Source organism: Carya illinoinensis, chromosome 15 (assembly GCF_018687715.1).
Source record: "Carya illinoinensis cultivar Pawnee chromosome 15, C.illinoinensisPawnee_v1, whole genome shotgun sequence".
Lineage (NCBI taxonomy): Eukaryota > Viridiplantae > Streptophyta > Magnoliopsida > Fagales > Juglandaceae > Carya > Carya illinoinensis.
The window spans coordinates 38,531,957-38,544,699 of NC_056766.1; the positions used below are offsets into that span (position 1 = coordinate 38,531,957).

Genomic DNA, 12,743 nt, shown 5'->3' on the forward strand with positions numbered 1-12,743 from the left:
ATTTAAGATCACATGGTTAGAAATTAACCAAAACATAAATTTAGCCAAGAATATCCACGCTTTGGCTTATTTGAATATCTCTTTGCATAAAATTTCATATCTTTGAAACTAACATCAAATATCTTCAAAATAATAATATAACATGTATATAAGATACTTAGGATCCTCCAATAAAATTATTAAAGTCATTAGAATAGGTTTAGACCACCAAAGAGTTAAACTTTCTCAAAACAGAAACTGTTTTTCCTCTTCCAGTTTCTAAGTTTCTAAATCTAAGAACATCTTTCATCAAAACCTTTAATCATGCAAAAATCCTCAACCAATAGTCATATATACATGTTAACAATACTCCATAAAAATTTCGGACCAATATCTATCCATTAGCTTGGTCAAAAATTCCAAACTATAACATATTATCCAGTTTACCTCCCAGAATGACCTTTTTATATTTTATACAATATTTTACTAACCAAATGACCTTCAAATGGGGCAAATAAGATATCCATATAAACTAGACTAAAAAAGGAACAACTTATATGAATGAGACTTTATGATAAAACACTTACAACAGCTTTGAAATTGGCGTGCAAAATACCTCCTAAAAGCTGTCCGAGAGAGAGTGTTTGATATTCTTTCAATGGAAAGTGTAAATGAAGATAATTTCGTGGGGAGAGGTGGCTGAAGATAATTATGGATGAGATATGGAAGAGATGAGGCTGGAGTTGTGAGTTGAGTGTAGTTTTCTCCTACCCAAAATATCTATAAAAGATTATCTCATAATATTCTATCCAATAGTATTTACAAAAAATCAACTTAAGATATTTTTATCTAATAATATCTATAAAAATCAACTCAAAATATTTTTACCCAATAATATTCATGAAAATTATCTCAAGATATTTCTTTTTATCCAATAATATCTACAGTTTTGAACAGACGTTTTGTCCGAAAATATGAAAAAATGTTACTGCGCCATAAGACTTTAAATAACCCTCCGAGTCTAATGGCACAAACCATAATACATTGTGACACTTCTGACTATCTCCAATAATCAAAAATACACTTCTGATACCATAGTAAATAATAACACTAACTATATAGTTAGACAAAAACCTATACGATTAATGGATTTGTGAAAACTTATGGGGTTTTCACGAGGTTCCTAAAGTTAATAGAAATTTCACAATTGAATTTCTAGCGGGCTGTTACAATATCGGACTTTGAAGCCTTAAAACTCATCATCCTAACACAATCGGAGTCAACATGCATCTTTATATTTAGATAATGGATGACTCAAAAGTAATTCAACTAGTACCACTAATTATCAGATCAAACAATTTATTTAGTGTGTCATTTAAAAGTTTTTACATCACACATCATTCACATGATTTAATTTAATTTGTAAGACTCAAATTTTGAAATCTATCTTCCAAATCAAATCGTGTTAGGTAAATGATGCGTGGTGTAAATGCGTTCAAATAGAATTATTTTTCATTAGTAGTGTAATTATATTGTCCATTAAAAAAGTCTTGTGAGAAAAATGAATTTAATTTTTATTCTAATCACTTCAATGTTTAAAAGTGATTTTTTGCAAATTAATTTAAACAAGATTTTCATACATGAGTTGAGAAAGTGGAGATTTCCTTGGATTGCTTTGAAGGAGTATGAGATTAGATAACCTAAATGTTGTAAAGGAGTGTAAACTTCCTAGAGATCAAGATTTTTGGCTTTATTAGGAACTCATTAAATCTAAAAAATATCTCTCCATTTCATTTTTTTTTTCCGTCATCACCATCTAATCATCATCTAATATGAAGTTAAATGATTGAAAATACATTTAGTATCTATTATTTACCATTCAACCATTTAATATCACATAAGAAAATTGTAGAAAGATAGCGATTGAGAGGATGGCGAGTAGAATTTTTTTATGATTTTATTTTCTCTTCCTCTCTCTTTCTTTGTGGTTTCTTTCCCAGCCTCTTTTCATCTCCATATTACTTTATCGTTCCTAAAAACATAAGAAAATGATATAGAGAAAAAAAGTTTGATGACTTTTGAAGAAGCCGCCGGCTTGGCCATCTTAAAGGTTGGGTTTGGGTGTTGAAAAGTGTTAAGATATGTTATGAATAGTAGTGAAAAAGTAGGTAAAAAGTAATAATAGAATATTGAATAGTAGTTAAAAGTAATGATTAGTGGTAAAAAATAGGTGAAAAGCAATAATAAAGTAATTAATAGTAGTGAAGTATGTTGATAAGTGTTGAATACTCTCAACATACACTTAAACATAATTCTAACATAATACAACATGTATACGTCAATCGTAACGAATAGATCTATATCTCTTTTCTTATTTCTACGAAGAGAGAATTTTGTGAGATTGTTAGAACTAATCGATTAAAAAAAAAAACAAAAGGTTAGCTAGCAGCTTTAATATTCATATTCCCACACTAGTCCTATTTGAATCATGTTATAATAAGATTTTTCTAAGATTTTAGACTCTGTCAATGCTATGCAATTCGAACAGGGAATTTATACAGACAATGATCTGCAGGGTCCAATATTCCAACTAAAAGAAGGAATTAATGGTGTGATCGATGCAGTTATCATTGCAGCTTTGTATAGTTTGATAGCATTTTTTTCCAAAGATCATGAAGCCCAACTTACACGGAACTCTTATCATTGGAGAAATCTGAAAGAAATATAATGCATCGACAAGGACAAGCTCTTTAACTAATCCTGCATGCGCCTAAAGACAAACATTCATGTCGGCCATATTTGTCGTTCAGGTTGTCTACATTCTTGCTACGCATACATGCTTCAAAACCCTTATCTTAATTAGCTATAATATTTCCTCTGATCATCATAAAATAATATCGAGCAGTACTTTTAAAGGTCAGCATTCCTGCGGTTTTTCTTGGAAAATCTGTGGGGGTTTCATCTACGTCTACCCACATGTTTTTGTACAATATTGAACCATTCAAGCCATACTAAATAATTTCCCCAAAGACTAGCCAACTCCATTGCATCTTTTTGTGTTCACCCCAAGTCGCATCTCTGAGTCATAGATGATATGATGTTAGAGAGGAATTCATAAGGAAATACCTATATAAGAATCAACACTGGTTTTTATTAAACAAAGAACTTCGAAAATGATTTTCAGAGCTTCATTCTCACAATACATGGTGCTCCTATATCGGTATGTAAAGATGGTGCCGATTTTGGTGTCTTTCTTATTACTGATGCATGATCTCCAATGGCAATGAAACCAGAGAGGAGACTGATGGATTTATTATATAAAAGCACATGAATTTGCAGGTATTAAAACCCCTGATTCTAACTATTACTCACTTGGAACTCATATAGGTTTACATGAGAAATTCAGCCACAGCTTTTTGGATAAGAATTCGCACGCTTTTATCTTAATCGAGTGCAAAAGCACTAAATCAGTTGTGCTGTTGTGCTATATGACAGTTACTCTCACAGTATACTTGCAGTAGTTCAAGGTTCATACTGCAAGTGATCCAAATGTCCAAACCAGAGTTTGAAACTTGAACCTGTACATTTATATTTTGCGTCTAGACTCTACAACCTATCAAAAGTTTTGCACTTCTTAAATAATATTCCGCCCAATTTTGACCGTTAAGATTGATGAAAATAAGTTACGATCGATTTGTCGTCTGTAGTATTTTAATGGTAGAATGCAAAATCTTGAGAATGTACAGTGCCATTCAACAATCTACAAACCGTTGATGAGGTTGGTAAGAGGTTGTCGATGCCAGAAATAAGCAAAACTGTCAACCAATTCAACCTTTGTTGTTTGTTCCCACAAATCTTCCTATGGTTTTCCCCCAAGCAGCACAATCAACAATGGCACTGTACACATGTTGGAGTGCTCTAGTCATTCTTTCATTCAAGAACTAGCAACATGAAGGCAACTCAACAGAACTCAGAAAACACAAACAACACATCATACATGAAAGAATCGAAGCTATTTTATTAAAAGAATGAATCAAACATTTGTACATCTGCAAGATTCCTGATGCTAAACCATCAACTACATCCTGCAAACTTTCAATCTCTCGTTTTAACTGCGAATGAAGTCGAAACTCAAAGATGAAGACCAAGAATTTGTAAGGGAAACGATACAAATCTCCAACCCATATGTTCAAAATTCATATTTTGGTGCTGCTTGGTCATATGTTTTGGTCCCATAAGTTCTTGGTCTAGTCATTGAGAAAACAGGCAATTGGCCACAGTCAGTGTTCTATGTACTAGTTGTTTCATCATCTTCCTCTTTCCGCTTAAGTTGCAATTGGCGATTGTCGGCTAACTAATCTATCTAAAGCTTCCTTCATCCACCCTTGTTGACATACTTCCCTCGCTTCCTTCACAGACATCTACACAACAAAACATAAAGCAAATTGAGAACATATAACATCTCACTAATTTGTGGTAATCACCAACTTTTGCAGTGCAAAAGAGTACGTAGGTCTTATTTAGACACATACCCATCTTCTTTCCCTGAGATTTTTCTCTGGCCAAATATCTAGCTGCTTCGTGACAAGCAAAGGGAACATGTAGCCCTCATGCATTATGCCATGTCTTTTGCTCTTATAGTTCCACTTGCCCAGCATTTTCTGCAAATTATATCCAAACATTTGAATTAGAACAAATGTTGGCAACGGATCTTAAGAGGGATCGAAAGCAAATTTGTTTTAAAGATACTTACTTGGACTTTGCCATCGACACCAGCTTCCTCTAACGTCTCACGCCTCGCTGCAACTTCCTTAGATTCGTCCATTTCCCAACCTCCCTGTGGTTGTAATGATATTAGGCACGGTAATGTTAAACGAAGATCCAAAACCAAATACATAAAATGAGTCGGTATAAGTTGACCAAAAGGAGTCATGGGGGGGGGGGGGGGAACTCTAATAGTACCTTTGGGAACATCATTGCTTGACTCTTCTGTGAACTAACCACAAGAACCTCTAGATCCTCAACGGAAGAAGATTGGTTGGTTTTCCTGTATCTGTATGGAATGCATCTGCACAAATATAAAACATCAACATAAGAAAAACTCTTTTTGGAACAAGAGATTAAAGAGAAAGTGCGCACAACATGACAAAAGAAAAAATATTGGAATTACCCAAAAAAATTAAACAAAAACAAAAGTTTTCATCCATTCGACAAATACCCAAATAGACAAATTATACAGATACCCCAATCCTTTCAAGTTTCCACAAAAGAGAGAAAAAAAAAAAGAAGAAGAGGAGAGTTAACATACCCTACAACTTGGCGATAGCCTTTACTGTTGTAGCGCTGGAAAAGCCTCCCTGTGCGGGAGACCATGATCTCGAATTGCTTAGAATCAAGGGGAATTCTCTTCTGAGAAAAGAAGGAAAACAAGAGAAGATTTGCAGACGTCTTTGATATAAGGAGACCCATATCATACACTGAACTCAAAGAAACAAAACTCCAAAACCGAGAAAGTCGAATGCTTTCTGAGAGCAAAAACTACAGAGATGGAAGCTCTGCCGAAAACCAGATCAGTAGCCTCATCTATATATAGTACCAAAATGTCAGAGGAGCATAAAGAGAAGTGGGGGCAGCAGGGCACGTGAAGGCCACGCTCAAACGGAACGGTTGGTGGGGCGGAGGATTGGATGAGATGGAAAGTGTTTGTGACATGCTTTTAAAGCGCGTAGTAGATATTTAGTTGTCTTGAAGAAGTGTGGAGTGTGCGCTTGGGGGAGGGCGCGTAGCATCACTATGAAGTCAGTGCGACCCAACTCGGAAACTCGGTTTTGAAACTCCGAAACGACGCCACGGACACGCTTTCGCGTCTGATTTTTATTTGGCAATGAAATAAATGCGGAATGAAATTGACTTACTTCACTCGAGTGTAATAAAAAACAATATAATATTATTCTTTTTTATACTAATTATTTATTCATATTTTAAATAAATATAGATAAAAAGATTAAGAGTTTTATTTAATTAAAAAATAGTATTTTTATTTCTTTATAGATTTATACAAGAAATTATATTTAAAAAAATTGTAGAGAATTTTTTTCGACTTATATCTTAAAGAGATGTATTGCTATAGTGATAAAAAGATTTCATAAAAATATATTTACAAATTAACGTGATTTTATTTATATTAAATATAAAAACTTTAACAAGTATTTAATTTTTTACAAGGTCACCAGATTTTGTTTCAACAACAGAATATTTCTATAATGAGAAATAATTTGTATAAGTGTCAGACAGACAAGTTTTATATAAATCCTTGTAAAAAATTAAACCTTACCCAAAAAAAGTGTTAAAAAACTATTTTTTCTTATTAGTGTGACCCACTTTAATAATTTATTTGCAAAAATAGAAAATATAAATATGTTTTTTTAGTAATGCAATATACCGTCGTAGAATGCGCAAGTACTGTATAATCATTTTGAAAAAGATTGGGTTCCACTATTAAAAAATTAATACTTTTTTATATAAGTATCCCATTTATTTTTATTTTTTTAAAATGATTACGCAATACTTACTCACTCACAACTGTAACTAGTATTTATTTATTTATTTTTAGTTGGATTGCTCTTATTGGTTTTTTTTTTTTTTGCAAAAAAAGATAATTGCAAGTTAGATTTTAATTAAAAAAAATTATAGTCCACCAATACAGTTTGTAGGATCTTTTCATCTGATCAATTATAAATCTGGTCATTTCAACTTTATCGTTTCTTCCTACTTTCCATCATTTAAACAAAAGAGGAAGGTAAGATAATGACTTGTGTTAGTTGACTCTCTCTTCTAATTCATAGACTAGAGAAGGTTTGCTAACGGAGTTCATAGTTCTTATACTATATATCCTTGATGTGATCATCTACTTGTATTGATATGGTTCCACTTAGGGGTGTACATAAACCGATGACACCGGCCATAACTAACGGGAACCAACTAGCCTCGTCAGGAATCGGTGGAGAACTGGCCGGCATGAGGTGAAAAATAAAAGAAACCAACATTTAGCGGTTTGATCTCGGTTTAAAACCGAACCGTATCACTGAACCGACTGATGATATAAATCATTTTTTCTCCCTTAATATACATTCTCAAAATGATATGGAACTGCATCATTTTCAACCTATAGTATACAACACATAAATCAAATGACGCTGTCGTTGCAAGATGCGTCGTCTTCTACCTATCTTCTTCTTCCCTACGCATCAGTTGACAGTTTCTCTATCATCTCTCTCTCTCCTCTGCAAAACTCTCTCTCTCTACTCTCTTAGGGGAAGCTCGCCACTAGAAGAATCGAAAATTAGTTGAAAATCGACAAAGAATTGCCTAAGTCGATACGACCGATTTTCTCTCTCTCTATCGACCAATTACGATCGGTGGCGCCTCCTTTTTAAAAGACGTTCAATCGACATCGATTTTGTCCAAAAACTATGCCGAATGCGTCGATTTTCACCTCTAGTTCCACTTTATTTATTTTTTATTATTATTATTTTATATAAGTACCCCTAGTTCCACTTATTATTGTGTGAACATTATTTTTAATCTGCACCATAGTTAGGGTGTATATTGATCACTGTACTATATATTGAGATTTTACTTTCTAAAGTAATGACATATACAAATTCCAGAACTTTACCACATCATGAGCATTCTCTCTCTTATCATGGTACCAGAGCATTCTCTATTATTGTATAAAGATTATTTTTAATCACCTGCATCACGGGCACCATAGTTAGGGTGTATATTTCTATATTAGTCATTGTACTATATATTCTTGACGTTTACTTTATGAAATAATACAATATACAGGTTCTAGAATTTTCTAGCATTATCGAGCATTCTCTCTCTTATCATGACTCACACAATCGATTTAGAGCTGTATGAATAATGATAGGATTACTGTTCCGGACTATCGCTCGTTATTTTTATTTTTTTAATATTTTTTTATTTTATGATTAAATAAATATTTTAAATGATATTATAAATTTTTTTAATAAATTATATAAAATATTACTAAACTACTAACGATAACTTCCAACGGAGGAGCGGGAGGTGGGTGCCGTGGCTGTAAGCCTGTAGTAGCTTCCTTTAGGATATATATGCCACGCCTCCGATCCCCCGAACACGATCGATTTCAACGGAATACCTTAAAGAACAAGTTATTATTGTTGGCGTGACTTCCATCTCCCCCGAATGATTGGGATGCCATCAATTTCAACAATGAAAAATTTCTCGCGCATATGTCATATCAAAAACAAGATGCCAGCCAAATGATAGACTAATCGGATTGGTTACGTCAATTTAAAAATCTCGTATGATCTCAATTTATTATTATAATTTTTTTAAATTTTTATATAAAATAAAATAAATATTTTAATTTTTTTAAATTTTAATATAAAATTAATATTAAAAAATTATATTATAATAATATTTTATTTATTATTATTTAAAACATCACATTTCATCTGTATAACTAAACGAGACATTAAATATTTAGTTCAAATTGAATGTAAAAGTATAGTTAGGATTTAAATCCAAGATCACATTATAGATTATTACTTAGGTCAAAAGTTTAAAACTAACAAAATAATATAGATATAATTTATTATTTATTTATTTTAAATATTTTATTTGTGAGTTTATTTATTAACAATCTTAATCCATTATCTCTTTATCTTTGTCCTTATAGTTTTAGGAATTGTTTGCATACTAGAATATTTTAAGAATACTATGTTATTATTCATTACTTTATATTACTATTTAATATTATTTAATATTTTATTATTATTCTTTTATTACTATTCACAGAATATTTAAGATCATCTCACTATTTAAATGAATTATTGTGCACGTACCATTAGAGGTGTTGTATACATGTAAATCTCCAATATCTATGTATGTGAAGATTTTTTTTTTTTAAATTAAAAAAATTTAAAAAAAAACATTAAAGGGATAGAAAAAATTATGGTAATGGAGGAGAGGAAAGTTGGTTAAATAAAAAATAATATCATGGGGACACAAAAAAATAAGTGTGGAGGTGGAAAGTCATAAGAAAAGAGATTAAAAACATTGAGACATGATTGGGTACTAAAAAGGTTAAAAATTGACGTGACATCTAGGTTATCAAGACACACATTACACTAGCATTATCATTAAAATAATTAATTATAGATTATCACTTTAGTTGGTATCTAGATTTGTCTAACATCACTTTAGAGGAATAGTCTTGCAAATGTTATCTTATCTCATCAATTAACTAAAATCAACTTTTCCAAATATAAACTAGTCGCACGCCTTAAGTACCCTATAAGAATTATTAATCATATTCTATATTTAATTTAAAACCCGCCGAAATTATAATCTAAATTATTCGTATGCTTCAAATCCGTTTGAATAGTAAAAATGTTTAACAAATCTTGGAAACGGCACCTACCGACTTGTTTGGCCGGCAGCAAACCTAATTTGAGGGAATCGATAAAGTCATGTAATTCTTTAAAAAATCTATATCATTTGTAATTCTTTCATCATATATTCTAGCATTAAAGGTTGGAAATCTTGTCATTTGAATTAAAATAATATAAAAGGTCATGTTAATAAATATTAAAAAATAAAAAAAATTTTGAAATTTTGAAACACTTTGTCTCATTTAGAACTTGTTCAATTTAATTATAAGTTGATTCTAATATCTAAATATTTAATTTTTAAATCATTAAATTTATCTTAATTTACAATTTTTTTACACGTGAGATCGATTATATTTTTCAACTCAACACGTCTTTACACGTAAGATCCAAAACTTTTTTAATTTCTTATAAATATATTTAAATTCATCTTTTATAAAACTCATTTTACCATCTCAACTCATTACTATTAATAAAACACTCAGCTTAATATATCTATATCAATACTTTATTTGTCTTTTTTCTTCTATATTTAATTTATTAATGAGTAATCTAAGAAAGTGATGTTTTAAAAAAATTCATAGTCAAGTAATGAAAACTCATAGGCAAATTTAATTAATCATGTAACTACAAACATAATTAAAAACTAAAAGATTTTCCCTCATATGTCTTAAATTAGCATTCATTTTATATCACGACAATCGAACCATCAAAATTGTCATTTTAGCCATCTAACTACCACTTTTCTTTCAATTTCTCGTATCTTTTCAGATTCAACCAACGAGTTCTAATATTTTTAACTCATTTATTAATGTTAAATTCAATAATTTGATAGTCTAATTAAAAAAAAAATAAGGAAATCAAATGTAATTTTTCATGCACACTTTGTTAGACAATAGTGACGGAACTCTTGCTTAACTAATTGATACGAGTAATGCTATAATATAGTCATAAAGTGTGCAACCTTTGCACGCTCTTTTTAAAAGTAAAAATTTTATGTACAGCACTTTTACGTATTCTTTTATGCATTTCACTAATATGATTAGTTACATTTTTTTTAATATAAAATAACTTTTTTAACCAATTAAATTAGTAGAGTATGCAACAAGTACGAAAAAGTAACTTTACTAACAAAACTCTTTTGAAAAAAGATGGGGTCGGGTCCCCCTATCACAAAAATAATTTTTTCATATGTGTCCCTAATTTACCTATATATTTCAAAAAAAGTACACAAAACACCTTAAAATTATAAATATTATTTCTCAATTGATATATATATATACACATATATATTAGTAATCAATCACAATTATTATTATTATTATTATTATTTTATGAAGTTGATAGAAGATCAATAAAGTAGTTAATCCTTAATTTCCAACTAATAGTACAAATTATTTACCAGCAATATTTATATTAGAGAAATATTTTAAACATAAATTTCAATTATAAAAATAATTTTATAAACTTACACAATTTAATATAATTTATTAAATCATAAAATTATTTTTATTATAATATAAATCTAACTCATTATGTGAAATTAAATTCGTAGAATTACGACTTTTTATTGATTCTCTTTATTTCTGAAGCACTTGTCGGTGTATTAAGATAGAATCAATTGAAATAGACGGAGTAGGAATATTCTTCGGGTAAGGATGGATCCAAATGCAATCGATCGCCGGTTTTATAGCGACTCGCAGCTTGTAGACAATCAATTAAAGTCAATGACCAGTAATGCTTTCGGCAAGTTTGCCCGTTCTTCACGTACAGTACTGTTTGTCGTTATGGAAAACATGCAAGATGCACAAACGACGATGAAATAAAAAATATAAAAAAATCTATTTATTATTATTTTCTTGTTATTTTATAACATAATATTGGATTATAAATTTAAAAATAAAATATAATAAATAATTTCTAATCAGATAAATAAAAATTAAAATATCACTTCGAATCCCTTAATTTGATCCACTAAATTGAGGATCCTCGAGCTTGTGACTTGTGATCAGCAACAAATAGAAGACCTGGTCAACACGCTAAACTCATATATATGAAAAGAAAAATGATTTGGGTAGGTTTAGGACACCCATTGACACTAGACATAATAAGAATGATTTTGATGGCTAGTTTGCTTGTTAGTATATAAAAATTAGGGATTGAGAGTGAGAAAAGATGAAAAACAAAGATAAAGATAAAGAGTAGGGTTAATTCATCAAAGTCGAAACTCTTTTCAAAACTTACAAGTCGAGCTCAAATAGTTAAAGAAATCAGAGACTTTGAGAATTTTTTCAAAAATGTAAAATCTCAATTATTGCATAAAAATAAAACGTTTAATAAGATAAGAATCTTGTAAAAAACAATTGGCCCAAACCAAAATAAAGATTATCTCTAAAAGCGAAAGTGAAACATTTTCGTGAAAGGAAAAAAAAAAAAGCTAACGATTTGTAGAAGAAAACGATTGGTTTTGAGGTGAAAATGAAGAGCACCAAGCCTAGCATGGTGAATGCGATGTGCACACCGAAAGAGCTTTTCGAATTGAAGTCATATGCACAATTCTGATATTTGTATTAAAGTTATAGCTAAAATATTGACACGTATGCAATATCATCACAACCTTAAGAACATTCACATTTTCCTACCATATTTACTTTGATTTGTCTTCTTATAGTAGTCCAGCAATATCAATATAGAATCTGCCAACTTATCATTATCAGACTTGAACCACTTTACGCAGTGCATGCACTTCGAAGAAGAAAAAATGAAATCCATATGCAAAAGTTCACATTTTTCATTTTACGATGAATTTCACTTTTTTAAAAGATTTTTGAATAGAATTCATACACTCCAACCTTATATATAACATTGCAGAAAATATCCACTCGACTCAGTGGTCTTGTTTCAAGAAATTGAAAGCATTATTTGTAACGGGCTAGCTAGGCCTTCAAGAAGTTTACATTAAACTCAAAAGCGACCCTTTTCTCAGTACCGCATTCACAAAAGGCAACATTTTCGATCATCCATTAGATAGTTTGGGAGGTTAATTAATTAGGATTCTTACCCACGGCTGGGACGAAAACAAGACTTCAAAAACATCACAACGTCAAGGAAAAATTTTCTTGCAAGTATATTTCATGCATCAATTCATATACCGATATTGATATGTAAGGCATATATTTAATGAAATAATATGAATTGAAAACGGAAATAATTTTCATGAGATAAGATTTTTTTCTTCTCTCATTTTTTTTTTAATTTTTTTAGAAGAAAAAAATTATCGATACGTAAATTGGTGCATGAAGTGTGCTTGTACATAACAAA

At 30.5% G+C, this 12,743-nt stretch overlaps 1 protein-coding gene across 1 annotated transcript; it reads right to left on the reverse strand.

Moving 5' to 3' along the window:
* Positions 1-3,977: 3,977 nt before the first annotated feature.
* LOC122295401 (nudix hydrolase 18, mitochondrial-like) lies at positions 3,978-5,547 on the reverse strand. The gene is made up of 5 exons (XM_043104408.1): positions 5,288-5,547; positions 4,942-5,047; positions 4,733-4,816; positions 4,512-4,640; positions 3,978-4,400 (listed from the first exon to the last, which is right to left on the reverse strand). Exons 1-5 carry the CDS (start codon positions 5,446-5,448, stop codon positions 4,305-4,307), a joined length of 576 nt encoding a protein of 191 aa, XP_042960342.1. The 5' UTR covers positions 5,449-5,547; the 3' UTR covers positions 3,978-4,304.
* Between the last annotated feature and the right edge of the window lie 7,196 nt (positions 5,548-12,743).